This window comes from Microtus oregoni, unplaced genomic scaffold (genome assembly GCF_018167655.1).
Source record: "Microtus oregoni isolate MIOR12 unplaced genomic scaffold, Mior012 000029F_ref0000214, whole genome shotgun sequence".
Taxonomy (NCBI): domain Eukaryota; kingdom Metazoa; phylum Chordata; class Mammalia; order Rodentia; family Cricetidae; genus Microtus; species Microtus oregoni.
Window position 1 is genome coordinate 12659757 of NW_024543088.1, and position 23784 is coordinate 12683540.

The 23784-nt window shown below is 40.7% G+C and overlaps 1 protein-coding gene across 5 annotated transcripts in view; it reads right to left on the minus strand.

The window, feature by feature from the left end:
- LOC121464728 (NEDD4-binding protein 2-like 2) overlaps window positions 1-23784 on the minus strand; it is a 72852-nt gene that overhangs the window by 24174 nt on the left and 24894 nt on the right. The window contains exon 7 of one of the 5 annotated variants that reach the window (XM_041677768.1): window positions 20812-21138. The exons of the other annotated variants lie outside the window; for them this stretch is intronic. Within the exon in view, the coding sequence (XP_041533702.1) occupies window positions 21081-21138 (58 nt within the window). The 3' untranslated portion in view covers window positions 20812-21080. Of the gene's footprint in view, window positions 1-20811; window positions 21139-23784 lie in introns of those variants that run through there. 5 annotated transcript variants of the gene reach the window in all.

A 23784-nucleotide genomic window follows, 5' to 3' on the forward strand; every position in this document is an offset into this window, starting at 1 on the left:
TGGAAGTCCCTGGCCCTAGAATCAGTGGCATTTTTCTGTAGTTTCCCCAGAGGTGGTCCGCACGTTTCCTGGGTGTCCTGTCCTCCAGCTTTGACTTCTGCTTGTCTCTATGTACCCTACTAAGCTACACACGCAGAGCGGTGGTGTCTGCTGGTGATGGTGTTATTGTTTTGGTACTGGAGATTGCCCCTAGGGCTGCTGAGCTAAACACACAGCTGGCTGACTTCCAATTGTATAAGAAACTAAAAGTATCCATGTGAATAACATGTTTATGGCTTTAGCCTTCCCTGGATTCTATCAGTAGCCAGTATTACCACATTCATTCAACAGAATCATTCATAAAGTATTACAAGATAATAGTTTCTGGGCATTGCTGAGTTGGTGTTCCTGTCCCTTCAAAAACCAAATTACAGAGAAGTTTCATGTCAAGGTTTCTTATTTAGAATGTAGGTACGAAACCAAGTGGCTGAAAGGGAATCTATTTTCAATCATGTTCCATGTTTGTCATATATAAAGAAAATCAACCTTCGCCTAACTGCCTTAGGGCCTCTGTGAATTCCCTTCACAGGCAGGCTGATCCTAGTGAACCATTAAATCTACCAGCTATTATTCCACATGATACGTAGTGGCAAGACCTAAGGCTGGGAAAGAGTGCCCGAAAGGAAGGAGTCCCGAGACTCTAGGTCCTCCTCCTTGCACGCACTGACTCTCAGAGTAAGTGGGTTCAGCTCTGGGGACTTCCCTTTCCTGTCTAGGAGCCCTGAAAGAGATGCCCTACACAGTTAGCACTAACAGTCTAGTTCTGTAGCCTGTCACATACTACTTACTGGAAATCAATATGGATATCGGTATCTATAAAAAACAGTACTGCAGGAGAAAACAAAAATGTACTCTTTTTACGCTGTAGACAGCAGAGAAAGCCCTGACCGAGTGAAGTCTTGAAAAAACTGTGTGTGTTGACACGAACTGGATATGTCAGTCTCCAGAGCCTCAGACCCATGGAGAAACACGAGAGCTGCTCCCCTGGGGTGAGGTAGGGAAGTATGACAAAGCCTTCCTTGCGGGACCAAATGTGAGTGCTGACAGTGTATGCAGAAAATATCTACACTAGCTTTCCTCTCCTCGATGTTTACTGCCTAAAGACTGCGCCCTACAGAGACTTCCCCTGCTGAGTTAGAGAAACCTGCCTCATTGTTCGCTCCTTGTACAACTGAAGCAGTAACTCGCACTTCTCTACTCAACTCTACAATAAACACATGAAGTTTCCAGGGTGCTGTGGGTTTTGCAGCCAGGAGTCTGAACAACCTGATCCTAGCTTTCTGTCTGTCCATCTATCTATCCATCTGTCTTTTCTTTATTCCCTCACTGCCCCAGTCAGTGTAACATGATGCACAAGTCATGCCTGGGGCAGTAACAGCACAAACAGTGCAAACCTGTGCAACATGAAAACGGTGGTCTCCCTTCTTGACAGCAATTGAAGGGTTCGTGGTGCCGTCATTGCTACACTCAGCAAGGGTTGAACTTTCCTCAACACAGTTTTTCAGTTGGATGTCTCTATAATATTCTCTTGCCTTTAATTCTTACCTCAGAACAATTACCAATAATATTACCTTGTTTGTTTCCAAAAGACCCAACTCCCATTTTCAACATAATTTGTATTAAATTTTCATATAATTTTTACCTCCAATACTGTCCATCATTTCTACACTCAACACTTGCTTGAAGCCTGCACCTTTAATTAGATATAATACATCAACCATCAAGTGGCACTATCTGTCACAATAGTCTGTCCCTTCCTGTGACTGTCCCCTCATTCCCTTTTCAAGATGTCCTAGCTCCTAACCCTAGAAATGAATAAATTAAAACTCTCTTGTTCTCTAAAGACATTGACGTAAGCAGTTTCTCTGGCTTCCCCGTGTGCCCAGCTGTGAACTCCAGGACCTCAGTCCTACCACTAATATATCTGACGGCAACATCAACCAATTCTCGTTGCCCCCAGCACGTTTGTTCCAATTACTGCCAAAACTGGGAGACAGAGAAATACATCTAACCGTTAGTTATTAACATTACCAGTGTGAAGCCATTCTCTACTGGACCCAGGAAAGGTTTAAAGGGTAATTCTAAGCTTCCATTGGCGAGAGGGGCACTATTCGCTTCTATCAATTACTGTCATCTCGGTTCTCTGAGACTCCACTTGCTCCAGACATCAAAGGGCTAACATGCGGTCCTAACTTGTAAGAATACTGAAATACTGGGACTGGAGAGATAGCTCAGCAGTTAAGAGCACTGGCTGTTTTTCTAGAGGACCCAGGTTCAGTTCCCAGCACCCACATGGCAGCTCACAACTGTCTGCAACTCTAGTTCCAGGGGATTTGACATCCCCCCACAGACATACATGCACGCAAAACATCAATGCAAATAAAATAATCATAGAAAGAGAAAAAGAGAGAAAGGGAGGGAGGGAGAGAGGGAGGGAGGGAGAAAAGAAGGAAGGGAGGGAGGGAGGGAGGGAGGGAGGGAGGGAGGGGGAGAAAGGAAAGCAAGCAAGCTGGGCAGTGGTGGCAAATGCCTTTAATCCCAATACTTGGAAGGCAGAGACAGGAGGATCACTGAGTTTGAGACCAGTCAAGTATACAAAGTGACTTTCAGATCATCCAGGGCTACACAGAGAAACCTTGTCTTGAAAAACAAAACAAAACAAAAAAACAACAACAACAACAAAAAAAACCAAGTCAAACCCACAAAGCAAAACAATAACAACAACAAATCCAAAAAACTGAAATACTTATCATTAGGCAGACAGAGCCCTCCTCCTTTTTAATTATGTAGCCCAATCCTTCAGAATTTCTACAGACCTATCAACTAACAGGGTAATGACTAGGACTTCAAAGAGGCCCCAGATTCCTTCTCTAGGATAGTAACCAGCTGCATCCTGACTGGTTACTATCCATACCATCAACTCTCCCTTACAACAGCCCTCTCCAAAGCGTGCTTCCAAAGCCATTCCTCTGTTTCCCTGAGTTTCTTTTTTTTCCCCCAGAGGTTTATTTATTATGTATTCAGTGTTCTGCTTGTAGGCCATAAATGGGCACCAGATCTCATTATGGATAGTTGTGAACCACCATATGGTTGCTGGGAACTGAACTCGGGACCTCTGGAAAAGCAGCCAGTGCTCTTAACCACTGAATCAACACTCCAGCCCCTCCCTTGAGTTTCTTACAAGCTAGCTGTACTCTTCCTCCCATCCAGACCTGCGGAGACTAGTGGATCTTGGCAGGAATGGCACTGCTCTCTAGCTCAGATATGAAACCAAAAGCATGGGTATCTCAAAAGGAACATGTTTTCTTATACTGAGGAAATCTTAGGCTGTCACTGCTGACCACTGACTCCCCACTGTCTTCATGCAGCAACTGCAGCCTCCCTGGAGTTCTGAAACAGGAAGAGAACAGATGTGCTGGCTGGCAGACAGAACCCCTGTACTGTTAAATAATCTTGGTTTGATTTTCCATAGAGGCATATGCCAAGCTACCACTTTTGACCTCCTTTCTGACATTAGCTAGACTTCTCTGGTGAGAAAATCAGACACTTGTTCATTGTACCCAAGGGTTGGGTTAATAAGCAGAAGCACTACCAATTTCCTAAGAGCCATCTTGTCAGGCTCCTCACTCAGAGTTCAAGATACCTCTTGAATCTGTCAGCTGCTCTTGTGGTATTCAAGACATGACAAGTCAGCCCCATGTGAGGAAAGGGAGGGTGGGAAGGACTGGGAAGAGAATGAACCAACTGAGGCAGATTCCTACTCCTCAGAGACAAACAAGGAAAAGGAGCATGCTTGGGAACCTGATGCCCTTGTCAAATGGGCAAACCCATTTCCTAAGCAAAATTCATGCCTTCTAAAATAGAAAAGGGAACAGAAGTTCCGGAGAACCCCATCTTCCACGCTGGTGCTTTCTAACAGAAGAAAACAGGAACAGCCACCAGAATGATGGCTCTCTCAGGACCAGGACAGAGCACTACCTGGGAAGGAACTAATAGTTGCACAAATTCAGAGAGATTCCTGTGCTAGGAAACTTAGTTTTTCTGTTTCTTTTTCCAGTAATAAGGAATCAATTCAGGGTCTTGCACAATCTAGACAAACCCTCTCCTCTGTGACTGAGGTGGTGCCATCCCTTGTATGCTTTGCTTTTGGAGACAGGGTCTCACTAAGTCACCTTGAACTCTCTGTGTAAGCCAGGCAGGCTCTGAACTTGTGATCCTTTTGTTTCTGCCTCCCACGTGCCAGCTGACAGGTGTGTACCACACCCTGCCATGTTTAGTTTCTCCTAACCTAGATGCTGGACAGTTGAAAACTAAGAGCTGATGCTCTGTCACAGGATCTGGAATGCTAGGTGACGGAAACCACTCTACCGCGAGAGATGTCTCACCCCAGCAACTATAAAGCTAAGACAAACAACCAACTTGATTAAACATGCAGCCGCTAAGGTAAGCATACCTGACCAAGATCAGTACACTAAAGTGTCCCCAAAGCAGAGCACCAGCAGATAGGCAGAAAACTACACTACTAAGATGGCAGACGTTTATTCATTAGAATAGGCCTTCCCCCTTGAATCTTATGCAGCTGCCAAACCAGTGCTGCCAGGCTGATGTCTTTAGCCTCCTAATTGGTAAAATACTCAGAGGTGCCCCTATTTCTACTGTTACTAACAGGGCAACTTAAATTGCTACCATACAGATGTTAACATGGGGAGAGTTTTGCTACTTATTTACAAGATAAAGAAGCTGTGGTTGCGTTGCTCTAAAAAAAAAAAAAAAAAAAAAAAAAAAAGGCCTTAAAGAATTTAACAGTAATTTCATGTGTATTGGGTAAGATATTTTACAGTTTTGTGTATTGACTTGTATTTTAATCTTTTTTCCTAGTAACTCACTTTTAGTGTACTAAAGTAAACTATCATGTGTGAACTTTTTAAAAGACAAGGTCTCAGACTGCCTTAAGCTTGCTATGTGGTCAAGGATGACTGTGAACTTCTGATTCTCCTGCCTTCATATTCCAAGCGCTACAATTACAGGCAGGCGCCACACCAGTTTTGTGTAGTGCTGGTTTTGAACTTGGGGGTTTGCACATGACAGGCAAGCCCTCTATTAACTGAGCTACATCTCTGGTCCATGGGAAAAGTTAAAAGGCCACTCTTAACTAGACTGAGAAATACCTATTTAAAACAGAAGAACTTGCCTCACTTCTGTGGAACATCTCAGGGACTTCCTAGGTGGTTCCCCAGGTCTGGCTCATGATCTCATCTGTAACCACTTCTCTAGAGCAGGACTTTCAGATGGCATGAGAGGCAGATTTTCAAATGCAGGACAATAGAAGCTGTAAGGGGAGCTCCCCAGCTTTGGGAAGGGAAGCCTCTTCTGTCAAGTCTAGCATAGGCTTTACACTAAGTGGAAGGGGCTGAGGCTCACTGATGCCTCCTACCATATACACTAAACAGTAGGCACCTGTCTCTGCCTCACAGACTCTACCCACTTGTACCTCCAGCTCAGACTGCGCTGAACGATGAACACACCTGTGTCTGGATGTCTAGCATGTACCTCAAGTTTAACATGTCCTGAACTGTTTCCTTCCCAAATGTGCCCTCCTGCTGAACACCGAGACCACGGTAAACCCCAATTCACTATTTCTCATACCGATTACTTATCTCATTCAATAACCTGTCTCCTCCTCTTACACTTCCACCTTTTTCTTTTTGGTTTTCGAGACAGGATTTCTCTGTAGCTCTGGCTGTCTTGGAGCTCACTCTAGGTCAGGCTGGCCTTCAACTCAGGAATCTACCTGCCTTTGCCTCCCAAGTGCTGGAAGTAAAGGTTTGTACCGCCACTACCCAGCTACACTTACACCTCTTAATTTCATGGTAATAGTTTTTGAAAGTTGTGTACATGTGTGTGGCTGTGTACAAGCAGAGCCCAGTGGAAGACACTGATATTCTGTTCTCTCTCTCTCTCTCTCTCTCTCTCTCTCTCTCTCTCTCTCACCCTACTACCCTGAGGCAGGGTCTCTCACTGAACCTGGAGCCAAGCCAGCAGGCTGCAAGCCACAGTAATCCTTTGATACCAACCCTTTAGCTTCCAAGATTACTGGTGCACATGACCGTATCTGATTTTTCACATGGGTTCTGGGAATTTGAACTAAATGGTTCATGTTTGTGAAGCAAGTGTGTGTTCTTAGCAGCTGAGCCATCTCCCTAGCCTCCAACTCTGGACTTGAGTCACAGTTATCCCACAGGAGTTGCTACAAAGGGTCTATATCTGCCTGCATCCTTGCTGCGCTAAAGTCAGTGACCCTATCTCTCTGCTAACAACTCCCCAATGGCATAACTTCTCAAGCACAGTAAAGGTCCTTCAATCATTTTTGAGGCCTCACATTATCTCACTTCTTGTTCTTTGATGGGCTTTTTTTATGGCTATCCAGCAGAGAGTTTATAAATTCTAGTACAGTATTAAAGATAAGTAAGGAGCTGGGTGTTGGTGGCATACACCTTTAATCGCAGCACTCTGGTGACAGAGGCAGGCGGGTCTGTGAGTTCAAGGCCATCCTGGTCGACAAGAGCTAGTTCCAGAACAAGCTCCAAAACTACAGAGAAACCCTGTCTCGAAAACAAAACAAAAACAACAAAAAAGCATTCTGAGTTGTATATGGTAGTCCACGCCTATAATTCCAGCACTCTGGAGGCTGAAGCAGGAGGACCACCACAAGTTTATGGCAACCATGGGCTACATAATGAATTTCAGGGAGGGGCTGGAGAGATGGCTCAGCGGTTAAGAGCATTGCCTGCTCTTCCAAAGGTCCTGAGTTCAATTCCCAGCAACCACATGGTGACTCACAACCATCTGTAATGAGATCTGGTGCCCTCTTCTGGCCTGCAGACATACAGACAGAATATTGTATACATAATAAATAAATAAATATTTAAAAAAAATAAATTCCAGGGAATCTGGATTACATAGTGAGACTGTCTCAAAACCGAAACAAAACACAAAGGCATTTTTCTCTTCCACACTTCCGTTGTGTGCATAGTTATAGGCTCTCTCTTCCTGGGCCTGGTCACTTTCCCAGTCTCCACTCAATCTATACTCCCACGGTCTTCCTTGGTTGGGTATATGGGTTCAATCTTTATACCTCTGCTAAGCATTTACAACTAAAGCCAGAATAAATTGAGCAATTTTCCTCTGCTCACTTCCTACCAAGCTCCACGTCTTTTAAGGACAATCAAGATAGAGAAAGAAGGTTCTACTCCAACCTAAAAATTCCCTCTCCCAGGCTGGCTGTTATGGTGCATCCCCGTAAGGCCAGTACCCAGGAGACAGACGCAGGAGGAATGTGATCAAGGTTATGCTCAGCTATATGGTGAGTATGTGGACACCGTGGACTACATGAGGCAGTGTCTAAAAAAGAAAGAAAGAAAGAAAGAAAGAAAGAAAGAAAGAAAGAAAGGCCTAGAGAGAGCTCAATAGATGAGAAGTTTCTGCTCTATCAGAAGATCCCGAGTTCAGTTCCCAGCACCCATATCAGTCAGGTTACAACCACCTGTAACTCCAGCACCAGGGGGATATAACATCTCCAAACTCTGCGGGCACCTGCACACATGTGCACATATCCTGACATACATGCACATAATTAAAAATAGTATTAATTTAAAAACACAATAATTAAACCCTTACCATAAAACCACAGTGTACAGCCAAACAAAGCAAGCCTGGACAGATGCCCACCACTTCAGGCTTGGGGATCTACTATGAGCTGTGTCTTCAGCGAGTCTACCAAGCTTCCATAAAGAATGAATTTATAAGCACACATTTCTTCAAGTGCTGGGGATGTAGCTCAGTGGCAGAGTGTGTTATTAGCATGTATAAGCTCTGGGTTTAATTCAAAGACTACACATCTGCGTGTACTCTTCCCCCACCTCTGGAGTTCTGTATCAAATCTACACTATAAGAACTGACCCACATTTTGCTTGTAAGGTCTTAATGACTAATACAAACTGATAAGCTATCCTTTCTTGATTTCCTTTCTCTACTGAATGCTGTATGTATCTTCCTACTAATATAATTTTTTTTTTGCAACAAGATCTCCAGTGTAGTTCAAGCTGGTCTCAAACTTACAATTCTATTAATTCCACCTCCCAAATACAGGAATTGCAAATGTATATTCCACACATGAACAAATACAGTCATGTTTTATATACCATTTCTAAATATTTTTTCCTAGTTCTGAGTTTCAGAATTTAAGAAGTAAAGCAAGAACACTGCACATTATAAAAAATTCAGAGCAGAGTTAATTTTAAAAAGCAAAAAGGCTGATAATGATTACATTCTAGTATCTTATGAGCATCTCTCCTGCCCTCCTGCACAGGCTTGCTCACCTGTCTGCTGAATCTTCTGACAACTGTGTCACTTCCGTAGCTGTTTATAGAAAGAGCCTGCGTCTGCTCAATCTGATGTTCCCTTCTTGAATGACTCATTCACAGGAGCCCAGGCTGCAATTAACTAGCAATTTCACATGGGTACATGAACATCACACAGAACATTATGTACTGTGGATGGGGTGCTCTTCCATGAAAGACAAGAGACAGGAAAAGACGGCTCACTATTTTCATTTTCATTAAGCTTTAAAGTCAACCCTCAAAAACAAAAACAAAAAAAAAAAAAAATAAAGTCAACCCTCCTTCCCCTCCTCCAGATAGGCTCTGTGTAGCCCTGGTTATCCTGGAACTCTCTCTGTAGCACCACCACCACCACCTGGTTTTTGTTTTGTTTTGTTTTTTTAAGACAGGGCTTCTCATAAGCGACAGCCTAAATAATTTTTTCCCATCATACAAAATTATAAACAAGCCAGGTGGTGGTGGCGCACGCCTTTAATCCCAGCACTCGGGAGGCAGAGGCAGGTGGATCTCTGTGAGTTCGAGGCCAGCCTGGTCTACAAGAGCTAATTCCAGGACAGGAAACAAAAACGGTGGTGGCACACGCCTTTAATCCCAGCACTCGGGAGGCAGAGGCAGGCGGATCTCTGTGAGTTCGAGACCAGCCTGGTTTACAGAGCTAGTTCCAGGACAGGCTCTAAAAACCACAGAGAAACCCTGTCTCGAAAAACAAAAAAAAAAAAAAAACAAAAAAAAAAAAAAAGCTATGGAGAAACCCTGTCTTGAAAATCAAAAAAAAAAAAAAATTATAAACAATTAGGCATATGAATTGTCCAGCCTCAAAAAGAATAGCAATTTTATAGGATCCTACTAAAATATGGATTTTATTTTGCTTTTTCCACAAAATAGGTGTAAGAAATCTCACCAGTGCTCATAAAAAGGGAACATATAGGGGCTGGAGGGATGGTGCAACAGCTAAGAGAACTTGCTCACTCAGAGAACTTTAGTTCAGTTCCCAGCACCTACACTATTGCTCACAGTGGCTTATAACTTCAGTTCCAGGGGGATTTGATGCCTTCTTCCAGCCTACACAGGTAGTATATGTATGTTATACAGGCAGGCAAAACACACACACACACACACACACACAAAACACATATATAAAAATCAAAACTTTTAAAAAATGTACACTATCAAAAATTGAATTATTATATAGTATGATAAGTAACTTTGATAAATGATAATGAAAAAATCAAACTTTGCTCTTCTGGGCCTTTCAGAGCATCGCTAACTAGTTTGTTCTCTCCTTTGCCCATACTTGGAGCATTTCAAGCATTAAAAAGTGATCATAGGGGCTAGAGAGATGGCTCAGAGATGAAGGCTACTCTTCCAGAGGTCCCCAGTTCAATTCCCAGCAACCACATGGTGGCTCACAGCCATCTGTAATAAGATCTGGTGCCCTGTTCTGGCCTGCAGTGCAGGTATACAAGCAGGCAGAACACTATACAAAATAATTTTTAAAGAAGTGATCACAAACAGGCAAACAACATTACAGTACTTGATGACTAAACTGTTAAAGATTTCAGCTGAGACACTAACATATACCACACCATTGTAATGTTATTAAGGTATTATCATTTGTAAGGAAATCTCAGAAAACTAGGTCACTTGCTCAAAACTGCAGTTTCACATCATGTTATTTGAAATTCTACAGCATATTGGAAGTTTCTATCTTCCAATGGCCTTAAGTATCTCTGAGGCAGCTCCCACAAGCGCCTTGTGAACATTCCCAATGACAACCGTCTTACAGCTCCTGAGGCTTGATTCTGTACCTAAGAGAGCAAATCACACATTTTGGTTTTGCCAAATACAGAAGACATGTTTACACTAGATCGTAGTATATCCTGTTCACACCATACTAGTTCATTTTTGTGACTGGGTTCTTAGCAGATGAGGTCTAATTTTTAAGGACATAATGGCTTTTTTGTTTTTTCAAGACAGGGTTTCTCTGTATAGCCCTAGCTGTCCTCAAACTAGCTCTGTAGACCAGGCTGGCCTTGAACTCAGAGATGGGCTTGCCTGCATCTGTCTCTTGAGTGTGGGGATTAACCACCACCACCCAGGATTGTTGGTTTTTGCTTTGTTTTTCAAGACTGGATTTCTCTGTAGTTTTGGAGCCTGTCCTGGAACTAGCTCTTGTAGACCAGGCTGGCCTTGAACCCACAGAGATCCGCCTGCCTCTGCTGAGTGTTGGGATTAAAGGCTAGGGCCACCACTGCTGGCAGCATTATTATTCTTTAAATGTACATAGAGAGTACTTGTGACTTAAAAAAAAAACAACTAATGACCATCTAGACTTGAAACAACTTGTTTTTGCTGATGAGTTCTGTCTTGATACTGATCAGCTGCTGATCAGGATGGTAGCTGCTGGTGGTTGTGGGATCCATGTCAGTGTCTTAAAATGATAGCATATTGATTGACTCTTCTGTTTAACACGTGATGCTGTTTGATAGCATTCAGTTCATGACTTATTTAAAACTTTTGAAGTCTAGCCTCTCAAAGGCCTATTTACCATCTAAATTGATACAATATTCTAAATTGTCTGCTGTTGTTTTACCAATACTCATATTTCTTAAGGAACAAGTCTCTCCTGGAACTTTCCTTTGATGATCTATCCAAAGCAACTGCAACCCCCAACTGTCACATTTTACAGGAGACTGTGGTTAGCCACTTCAAGTTCCTTCTAACTCTAGTTCTCTTGCTATTCCACCACTGGAGATGGAAGTCTACTCCTGAATTTTGTTTCTCCCGTGAATCACAAATGTTCTCAGAGACCTCTTCTGACGAGTCCTTTCCTCCTTTCTGGTTTGCTTTGGTAAGACTCACAAAAGGACTCACTCCTGCAGCTAGAGCCTTGCATGTGTTCCTTTAAAAGTCAGACTTGAAAGCCTGAATTACTCCTTGATTCACGTGCTGTAGAATGGATTTTGAGTAGGCACGAGGAAAACAATCTCATGTATTTATGCCAGGTTTATAGCCAAGGAATGCTCTTTCTCAGCAGGTCTCGATGCTGAACTATTATCAGGTGAGCTGTCATCAAGGCTTGGTGACAGCATAGACAGGGCAGCTTCCGAATGACTAATAGCCCTAGGACTTCTGAATTTAGGAAGCAAGCACTAGGCTTGCTTCCTAAATTGCCATCAACCTCAATGACACACTTAGCTTATCAGAGAAGTTCTGAAGCCAGGGCTTCTTCTTCTTCTTTTTTTTTTTTTTTTTTTTTTTTTGGTATTTCGACAGGGTTTCTCTGTGGCTTTGGAGCCTGTCCTGGAACTAGCTCTTGTAGACCAGGCTGGTCTCGAACTCACAGAGATCCGCCTGCCTCTGCCTCCTGAGTGCTGGGATTAAAGGCGTGTGCCACCACCGCCAGGGCCAGGGCTTCTTAATAGCCATAAAGGTTCTATATGGGGGGCTGGAGAGATGGCTCAGTGGTTAAGAGCATTGCCTGCTTTTCCAAAGATCCTGAGTTCAATTTCCAGCAACCACATGGTGGCTCACAACCATCTGTAATGAGGTCTAGTGCAATTCTTCTGGCCTGCAGGGATCCATGCAGATAGAATATTGTATACACAATAAATAAATAAATAAATAAATGAGTGGTTCTATATGGTATCTTCTTCCAATAGAAAACATCTTAATTTACAGGAAAGGTTATTTAGTGTGGCCACTTTCACTCAATACCTTAGCCAGGTTTTCTGGATGATTGGCTACAGCGTCTGGTCAACATTTGCTTCTGTGCCTGCAATTTTGTTAGAGATGGTGTCTTTCTTCAGCCCTTATAAACCAGCCTCTGCTAGCTTCAGACGTTCCATCTGGAGCTACCTCTTTCTCTCAGCTTTCACAGAACTTGCCTATATCTCCCAAGTACTGAGATTAAAAGTGTGTACCACCACTGCCTGGCGTTAAAATTCTTCTTAAAACTTAAAGCATCTTTTATTTTGCAGATTTTAGCCTACTCTGCTTTCTTAATACCTTTCTTAATTATCTCTCATTTTAAAAAATAGAAATTTAACAATTATTTGTGTAATCTTGTGCACATGTGCATGCATGTGGGGGGATCATGCCAATGGGCAAGTATAGTGGTTTCATTCTGTGGGTTCTAGGGGCTCAAACTCAGGTCTTCAGACTTAGCACCAAGTGCCTTCACCCAGTCTGCCATCTTGCTGGCCATTAGTTTTAATATTTAGTAGAAAGTGACAGACTTACCTTTCACTAGAATACCTAAGAAGAACTAGTTTCAAGGATGGAAGAAAGATGAAGTAAAAGATGATAAAAGGAATAGACGTTCAGTGGGCTCAGAATGTTCACATCAGTGTGCTAAACAGCTCTTCTGGGCATAGGTCAAAGCACAACAAACCAATGGTGGTAGCATCATCAAAGATCATGGGTTATCTATCACCTTAACAAAGGGGCTGATGATCAAGTTTAAAATACTGTAAGAAAACCAAATTTTGAACCAGGCGGTGGTGGTGCACATTTTAATCCTTTAAAATTTTAATCCTTTAATTTTAGCTCTTGGGAGGTTGAGGCAGGTGGATCTCTAAGTTCAAGGCCAGCCTGGTCTACAGGGCAGGTTCCAGAACAGCTAGGGCAGCTATACACAGAGAAACCCTGTCTCAAAACAGACAAACAAAAAGTGTCAGGTGGTAGTGGCGCTCACCTTTAATCCCAGCACTCGGGAGGCAGAGGCAGGCGGATCTCTGTGAGTCCGAGACCAGCCTGGTCTACAGAGCTAGTTCCAGGACAGGCTCCAAAGTCACAGAGAAACCCTGTCTCGAAAAACCAAAATAAATAAACAAACAAACAAACAAATAAATAAAATAAATGACTGCGGGTAGAAAACCGTTCACTCCTGCATCAAACTATCAAGGCCTAGGGATGAACCTCTGCAGTAGTGTTTGCCTGACATGCATGAGGCTCTGGGTTTGAGCTCCAACATAAAACAAACTAAAGCAAAGCACAGACACTGTTTATTACATGTGTAGCTATGAAATATTATGACACTCTCTCTTTAAGTCTGAGAGACTATTACCTTTGCTGGACCTCACAATATCTTGGGGTCACTTAAGGCTGTTATCCTAATGTGTACTCAGTCTGCTTTTAACAAGCCTTTAAGAGAACAAGGTACTAATCAACCTTGCCTTGGATTTTCCATGTAGTCAACTTTTACAATCTAAGATAAAAATAGCGGTAATTTTAAATCATGTCCATGCCTCTGACCCAGAACAAGACATGTGTATCATTTGCTTGAAAAGTAACTTCCTAAAATCTACCTATAAAAGTTGAAATGTATAGACAATGATGTTTGTCATCTAGGGCAAATACTCTGAGGAAGTACTTTTATTTCTTCCCTTAATTCAACACCTATGTGTTATTGCTGTCAGTGTGTTTGATCCATGGAATGCATATTAGCACTGAGTCAGACCTAAAGGATACAAAGACAAGAATGAGACAGTTGTTAGACTAAAAAAACCTTTATCCTGTAAAGCAGGACTACTCCATGTCTGAGAGCCATCAGGTTCCCACCACATTCATATGTAAGAAGAACCTAACCTTTTTTCTGTTCTCACCACTCACATGAATAATGTGTTCAATAGTTCATGCAAGTCTAGAAACACTGCAGGTTACATTTTAGAACTTAAGTTAGGGCTGGAAAGATGATTCAGATGCTTCATAAGCACAAAGACACTTGAGCTCAACATCCTGAACTCACAGTGTAGAAAACAAAATAAAAAAACAAAACACAAACCCAACATGGTGGTGGGTGCTGGCCAAAGGGAGACAGTTCCTAGGGCTCACTGGTCAGCCAGCCTAACCGGGGTGTGCGTTCCAGGCCAGCGAGACTCTGCCTAAGGTTTACCCCCTCTTCACAGGCCTTCTACATGCAGTCACATTCTCAGTCACGTTGAGGCTGGCCACCATCTAGAGTACAACACTCTGCCCTCTGACCTACCAAAATTTGTCTTTCTCCCATGCAAAATGCATAGGATTCTATCCCAAATAGCCCCCAAATTTTGACCCATTTTATCAACTGTTACATCCAAAATCTCATCTAAATGGCATTAAAATCAGGTATGGCTGGACTCATGATTCATCTCAAGGCAGAATTCTCCTGCTACAAGTCTGTGAAGCCAGAAAAGTTATCTCCTTCCAAAATTCACAGGGTAAGATAAACATGGGAGAGACATTCCCATTCCAAAAGCAAGAATCAGAAAATGATGGCAAGCCACAATAAGTCCTGCAGTCTGGCAAGGCAAATGCCATTAGATGGTTTATTGGTGATGATGTTTCTGAGACAGGGCCTTTGTAGCCAAGATTGGCCCCCAGCTTCTGATCCTCCTACCCCCACCTCTTGAGTGCTATGATTCAATCTACTACCATGGCCATTATGTGTAAAACTGGGGATGGAACCTAGGGCCTTGGTCACACTAGGCAAGCAATCTTATCAACTGAGTTTCACCCCTAGCCCTTAGATTTCTAAGTCCCAGGAACAACCCTCTTTGAGCAAGGCATAATAGGTAACACCTATAATCCTAGTAAAAGGGAGACTGACGCTGGGTAAGTTTGAGGCTACCCTAGGCTACTTAGCAAGTCTGTTTAAAAGGAAGGAAAATCTTTCTTAGTTCCACACAATATTGTTTGGCCTAATGAATGGAGCGCCTTTTAAGCCCAGGGCAGTAAAACACCTCTTTCACACTAGGAAATGGACTAACTTATACAAGGGCTGACCTCTCTGATTCTGTGGTAATAATGGTGTCCCTGATGATATGTTCTTGATCCTTCTTTCCCTTTTGATGAAGAATAACAAAACAGTTAGCTTTCTACATCCGTTAGAATCCCCAAACTCTCAAGAGATATTCTTTGTCTCAGTATTGACCCTTAAGCTTCAACTGGCAGCAACCCTCCTAATGTAAGTCCTTCTCTATTCTGGCTTTCACTAGTTTCTGCTAACATGGCTATCTAAATCCACAAACCATATATATTAGCTAATCTCCTTAGTGAACAAGTATCTAGCCATAACCGGCTGTTGTTTCCAGAACATTCTTTGTAATTTTTTAAATATGATTTGAGTATTTTTCTAAATTGTCAAGTTTTGGTTCTTTTGGGCTTAACAGGTCCTTCCTCAGCTTACCTCTATCACATTTTATCGTAAGCAACTAAAATAAAGAAAAGGCCACACCGTATTTTCCTTAGAATTTTCAGCTAAGAAGCTGGCAAAATGATTCAGGAAATAAAGGTGCCTGCTACCAACCCAACAATCTGAATTGGATCCCCTGACCCCACACAGTCAGTGTCAGGTCCAAAGGAAACTTCAATCCCCCAAACTCCAAAAAGCAACCCAAATATCCAGAAACAGGCTCAACCTGAACGACAGGAGGATGTCTGTAGATTAGCTAAAAGCCAGCATTCCCTAGGAATTTGTGAAGCTTGTTCCTGTCTACCTAAAGGAGTCATTTCCCTTACCTATGGCAAAAAGGACATATGGCTACTAGCTTATCAAAGCGCACAGAGACCTCCAGCTCCCTTAGTTTCACAAATGCCTGTTACACATTTTAAAGTCCATGTTAGTAGGATCCTAGCGCTCCTCACCTCCTCCCCTACCCTCAAGTCTCTCCAGGTCACAGGCTTCCCTCCCCCCAGTTACTCACTCTTCCTATAACCCTGCTATTCTGTTTCCTCCCTGCTCTGCTTCTCACACTATTTTCTCTCTATCCCCCACTATTCTCCCCTCTCTGCAGATAGCCCTGGCTCAAAAGTATAGTTACATATTCAAATTCATCACTTAGGAGTCATTTCTTTTCTTTTTTTGTTTTTTTGGTTTTTCAAGACAGGATTTCTCTGTGTAACCTTGGTTATCCTAGATTTCTCTCTGTAGACCAGGCTGGCCTCAAATTCATAGAGATCCACCTGCCTCTCCTTCCCATGCACCAAGATTAAAGGCGTATGCCACTACCGCCCAGCACGTATACTATTTTCTATAAAACCTAAGAATATAATTTGGGGACTGAAGAAATGGCTCAGTGATTAAGAGCATATACTGTTCTTGCTTGCAATGATCTGACTACCATCCTCTGTGTCTTCATATACTCAGCCTTTGAGTAAGTCTTTGAATCAATTGCCTCTTTAAGGACATAGTCTTACTTACTTCCGATACTATTTACAAATGCAGGCACAGTCTGAGCATCAGAGGGTAGAATTTCAATGTATGCTCTTAAGAAATCACAGTTCAGCCCAAAACAAGTTGGAATAAGTCAGAATAACTTACTTCCAGTTATTATCTGAATACTGAATAACACTTTTTCCAGTCAACATACTAAATGATCATGCAATGGGAGGGCTGGACAAATACAATTCTTGACTCACAGAATTAAAAATAACTGGCAATTTGGTGGTGTTGCTCACAGGCAAGTGAAGAAGGAAGTGTATATGAGAATGTACAGAAGATGTATTTTGGCACTCATCAACCCTGGACTGTACACACAGGTATGGAAGGGGATATGTATACAGAAACTTTGAGAAAGAGGAGACAGGCTGGTGTATTCAAGTGATGGTAAAGAAAAAGAGAAGACATAAGGTCCGCAATGGATGAGAAAGCAGGATGACATTATCCAGCATCTTAATTACCACATTGTGGTTATCAGACTGTCCTAAGAATAATGGGGGAAACTGGAGTTTTTATTATATTATAAAAAGACTCCTGGCAAGAAAGAGACACAGACAATATGGGTATTCTTTTATAAAAACCTGTGGAACGTTGGCTGTTTAAGAACAGAGTCAGGAGACAGTTTAGGTGGCAAAACTCACAAATCCCTTTTGATGGACTGAAAGTATCAACGGAGACTTTGAGTTTTGAGTTTGCAAAAACCAGTTGCAAGGTAAATTTACACATTCTTCCAGGAAATCCTGGAGACCCAGATTTATTATAGAGACATCATCAGGTTTACAGGAGACTTTCAGGATTTAATAAGGAAAAGTTGGATAATTCAGTACAGATTAGAGGCCAAAAGACAGGTATAAAAATATATATTTGGAAAATATATATATATATTTGGGGCCAACACTGTTCATTCCCACAATATAAGCAGCACTGGTTTATATTTTTGTGGATACAGCTATGAACCAAACAAGTTCTTGCAGGCATGGTGGACATGTCTTGAACTTCAGAATTTTAGAGGCAGATCTCTGTTAGTTCCAGGACAACCTGTTCTACACAAGTTCTAGGCCAGCCAGGGCTACATAGTGAAAAACTATTTCAAAACTAAATAATACTTAATAGCATTATGATGACAGGAAAGTGTAAAGAGGAAGGGGGTGGGACGTTTTATTCTAAAATTGGGTCAGGGACTGTCTCTCCTGTAGATGAGATTTCACGTGATACCTGAATGTTGAGAAAACTGTAGCCATAGGAAGAACAGTGATTAGCATTCCCAAGAGATAAAATAGCTAGTGCTTAAAGCATAGACAAGCTGAACATGTCTGAAAAGAACAGTACAGACAGTAATATTGTAAATGAAGACTGGTATAAAACAAGGTTAAAAAATGCCAAGAGCAGGACAGTGCTGGCGCACGCCTTTAATCCCAGCACTGGGGAGGCAGAGGCAGGCGGATCTTTGTGAGTTCGAGGCCAGCCTGGTCTACAAGAGCTAGTTCCAGGACAGGCTCCAAAGCTCAGAGAAACCCTGTCTCAAAAAACAAAACAAAACAAACAAACAAACAAAAAAGCCAAGAACCAGATTATGTAGAATTTAAGAGTTTTAACTAATGTGTATGGAGATACATATTCATCACTTACTTCCAAGTCAAGCTCCAAGACACACCACCCTTAGACTAACCTAGTTGCTGTGTAGATAAAAACTATAGGGTGGCAAAGCAAAAGGCAGGGGGTGCTACATCCAAATGAGAAATAATGAGATCACTGGAGAGGCTAAGAGAAAGAATACAATACTTTCTAGAACTGAAATGCAAGGAATTTGAAAACCAAAGAGTAAGGGCAATAAAAGGCAGCAAAGGAAAATAAGAAACACAATCAAAGATATGAACAGAAGCCACAATGTCAAAAAAAGCATGTAATATATGAAAACATATTGTCCAGCTTTTATTTATGTGTGTGACTGTATGTGTACTTGTGAAGGTCAGAAGTCGTCGCCCAGTCCCCTGGAGCTGGAGCTGTTGTGAGGCACCTGATGTGGTGTTGGGAACTACATTCTCATTTTCTGGATGAGGACCAAGCACTTCTAAGCACTAAGCCACCTCTCAAGCTTTAACTGTTTTCGTTATAATGGAGGTGGGGTAGGATGTGTCACAGCACACAAGCCAGGGAACAACATAACAGAGCTGGTTTTCTTTCCACTCTTACAAACTGAGGTCTCAGGCTGGAGCAGAAAGTACTTTCTTTACCTGTTGAGTCAGCCCTGCTAAGGTTAAAGATCTTAAAGCAAAGACTCAAACTCAAATGCTATAAAATAGCCAAACAAGACAGGCAATGAATAATGCTTATCAATACAAATGAACACACTGGAGACTTCTAAGGTAGTTAAATAAAAGTATGAATGGGTTGAATCAGTGACAAATGAAGAAGAAATGAAGTTTATAGGTTTTCTTAGTTTATACCAAGAAAAAAAAATGAACAGAGACCTGATTGACTTTGAATGCTGAAGGGAAAATCTCAGACACGGGTGGTTGAAGCTATAGAGTGGAGTAAGACCTGGGAATAACTGTGATTCCTGACAAGGCAGGGGGTAGAACCCACAGTAATGAAAGAGCTACCCTCTACCGAAAAGGAGTGCAGACAGGGTAAATGTGAACTCAGACCAAATACTCAGTAATAAATTACTATTTGCTACTACAATCATATCCTGTGGACATTTTAAAGAATGCCCTAAAACAAAACAAATAAAAAAACAAAAACAAAAAAAAAAGTTAAAGTGGAATTCACTAGCTTAAATCAGTTAAACAATAAACTAGTTATATGCATTTTAAAGATAATTATGTAGACATAAGCATTAGAAACATTCACTCTTCACTGTCACACAAGTTTATGTTCAAACTTCATGCTCTGGGATTCTGGGAGAGGTAGGAGTAGAGAAAGTTTTTGGAATTTATACTGAGGGTCACAATCCAGAGTCCTCTGGAAAACTTCTCAAAGTACTCATGATCTTTTAGGTGGATCACTTAAGATTAGAATAGGTACCTTTTTTGTTGATTTGCCTAGGAAGTGCTAAAAACTAGCAATGACTTAAAAGACATAATCAAAAGCAGTATCATTCTCTTCACTGGTATTAGAAGCCTCGATCATAGTTCACAAACACCTCTCGAGACTCCTGGTAACATCAATCAGGAGAACAAGGCTCTAGTATGACACTAGACACACCTTGCAGTACCAGATGTGACTGATTATATAACACACTCCTGAAAAGTTGCTCTATTTTGATCAATGATTCCTCCCTATCTGATTGTTTCAGGGAAAAGCCTGGGGCCCAGGTCTCATTCATGTTTACTGACTTCTGTTAAAGAACAAAGCTGTACAGATGCCACAGATACAAAGGAACAAGATCCAAGTGTCTGAGGCACTGAAATTCTTGACAATGCAACAAGCTTCCTTATTTCATTCCACTCTCTACTGGTTTTTGAACAGCAAATAAAAAGGTATGTGTGTGTGTGGGGGGGGGAATAATACCATTTTCAAAAACTATCCTTAGATATTATTCCTTAGAATTTTAGGAAATAATTTTTCACTACTTGTAATTATTCAGAAATGTTAGCCCATTTCTATGCTTGTATTTGACTGGAATATAAATATACTACAACTGCACCTGTAGCCCATGTTGTAATTCACTATTTTCCAAGACCACATGTACTGCTTTCCAGTTTCCTAAGCTAAAAGTAACCATGATCCATTCATAAAACCAATGCCATATCTTCTTTCATTTAGTCTTTCCTACTCAAAGCAAAATCTAAACTACTGTCAATAAATGATAAAAAGCTAACATACTCTTAAGCAATTAAAAAAGAAATGAGACCCAATTCATTAATATTTTTAGTTAAAACAAAGCTAAATACTCAAAGAATTCTTCATTGAATAAACATTTTCCTTATAATTTAATACTATGTAATTTATAAAGTTAACTTAAGATACTGCCTTCTCTATTCTTTAATTTTGGAAAATTAACTTAAAGCATTAAAAAGGAGAATGGATGCGATTTTCAGAACACCCACAGTTGATACAGCTAAGACAGTAGGCAGGCATAACAGAAAAATAACAGCATGTATAAATAATGTTGACCTAGTTTAGGAAATGCTGTCTGAAAATTAAGCACGAATAAAAACCCAATTTATGTAATTCAATAATCCATTTATTGAATACTACAAATTTCAAATGTGAATTAAAATAAGAAATGTAAAAATGTTAAACATTAAAACACAACAGTAAATATGAACATATTTTTAAAACTATGAATATTTTTATATTAATATATAATTTGTATAAAACATTTAAACATTAAATGGTATAAATTCTCTATTTTCAATCTTGACTTTTCAAAAACTGAATTCTAAATAACTACTTACAGATCATCATTCAACTTGACTGAAACCTCAACATAGCTTCTAGTCCTGTGGAAAGTACTGTAAAGATGCACCAAATTCTTCACCGGAATGTCTCTGTCTTGAAAAAAAATAGCTAAATCGGAAAGAGGACTGTGTGGTTAAAGATATGAGATATAGTCCTCCCTAGATATGAATTTTCCCATCTTTACTAGAGAAATTTGTAGAATAAATCATTTAACTTAAGCCCATATTAGGACTGTGGCTCAATAGTGACAGGCATTGAACTGACATTAGTTATTTACACAAATGTTAGTACGCTGAGGCCTGCAGTTCTGGAGGAAGCTTTAACATTCTGTAACAGTGAACTCTGCAACATTAGTCTGTAACTACAACCTATCAACTGCAATCTCCCAGCACTGCAATTTGTTATTGAAAAATTTCCCCTTAAGATCTACACATCAAATTATTATACCATTATCTCAATCAAAGAGTATCACAATGGATTTTTTTAAAAAAAATAAGCCTTTACAATAATCATTTCATATCAAAATTGTACTAACCCATAGGGTCAAAGAGAGTAACTGCTGAGGTGTGGCCAGAGGTGAAGTTCATGCAGACATGGAGTTCAGTGGAACAGGGGAAGGAAAAAGCAGCTACATTGTTTTGTAAGGACTTACCCATCATCCTCACTAAGAATGTCATGCAGTTACAGGAAGATTGCTGAGCAGAAAACAGAAGAAAAGGAAAGCACATACAGAAAGACTACATGAAAAAAAAAGAAACATGACTTTAAAGACCATTAAGAAAAAAGAAAAAGAAACTATAAGCCTTTATGAAACAAATTTTCCTTCATTTTGATATACAAAAACCAAACCAAACAAACCAGAGTACTCAATGACAAGTGAGGATGGTATAATTATTAGCTGTGATGAATTCATTTACCCTAAGAGTAAAACTTTAATTTTAGATTTTTCATATGAAAATACAAGTAAGACTACAATACTGCTCCCCTCCAGGAAAAAACAAAAACCAAATCAGCCTTTTAGCAAACTCTACTAAATGCAAAAACAACTGTAACCACAAATACATTGAGAGAACAACCCAGGAGCTTCTCTAAAACTTCTCAATCTTCCCCTTTAGTTTACAAAAGGTGCTTTAACTTTAAAACAAGCAAGAAAAAAGTTATTAAATGCTAGACCATGCCTCTAATCCTAGCACTCAGGATCAGAGGCTGCCAGAGCTCTTGAGTTCGAGGCCAGCCTGGTCTACAGAGCAAGTTCCAGAACAGCCAGAGCTACACAGAGAAACCCTGTGTCTCTAAAAGCCAAACAACAACAACAAAACCAAAACAAACAAACAAAAAAGAGCAAGAGAGCTAGAACAATACCCTCAACACAAAGTTGTCAGTTACCAACAAACAGGAGTAATGCTGGTTAATGTGATTCTGTCTAGTTCTAAGATTAGGGCCTACACTATGGCTGGGACCAAACTACATAAAAGATTTTGTTTTTAAGTACAGTTTCCTGAAGTTAACAAACCAAGTGCTCAGAGGTGTATTATGTATATAATCATTGAAATATTTACTACACTTGAAATGTGGCAGTATTACTAGTACGAGATATTTGAAGAAAAACAGATTATTCCTAATAAAAATGGCTAAAACTTCCAATAATGTCTAAAAATAATCTAAAATTAAAAATTTCCAATCAAAGGAAGAATGATGATCGCTTGCCTGTAACCTCAGCACTTGGGAGGTGGCAGCAGGAAGGATCTAAGTTTTAAGGTCATCCTCAGCTATGCAATGCGTTTGAAGCCAGCACAGGCCATAGGCTACAGGAAACTTGTTTTGTTTTTTGTTTTTTTAAAGAAAGGAGAAGAATCACTCTCCTTACTGCAACGATCTTTTCCAAGAATTATCTCAGGGGCTTGCAAGATGGCTCAGTGGGTGAAAACAGTTGCCAACAAGCCCAACTACCTGAGTTTGATTCTAGACACTCCCATGATGGGAGAACCTATTCTTCCAAGCAGTCCTCTGACCTCTATGAGTGCAATGGCACACGTCACACACCTGCTGGCATGATTAAAAAATGCAAAAACAAACAAACCACTAAGAGTTACTTGTGACACAATATCCTTTTTCCCCTGCATAACCTGACAGTGACAATGTATTAAGAATTTCCATAAAGAGACTGTTCTAAATCATCATTTACACACATATTCCATTCACTATAATCTAGACACTGTCAGTTATAATCATTCTTCCACAAGTTTTTAAAGATTAGAGGCACACAATACTTACATACCTATCAATGTTTACTCTGAAATTTACAAAGCACATGAAATTTTTTTTTTAGGCTTAAAATAGTCAACAATTTGGAAATCAGAGAAATGGCTCAGTGGTTAAGAGTACTGGTTGCACTCAAAAAGGACCAGATTCAGTTCCTAGCATCCACATGGCAGCTCACAGGATCTAACATCCTCTTCTGACATCCTTAGGTATTGCATGCATTGTGCACATATATACATGAAGGCAAAACACTCACAAACATGACAATTTGAATCAACTAAAATGAAATCTATCTAACCATTGTTTTTACAAAAACAAGCAAATAACAACAACCACCAAAAAACCCCAATAGACACAGATAAGCACTAACGGCTCTTCTACAACGTATTTCAACAAATCTAGCGCTTTACCACCCCGAGGACAGGCTAAAGAAAAAAATCTGGCATGTATACAAAGCTATTGTTTTAATGGTACCTT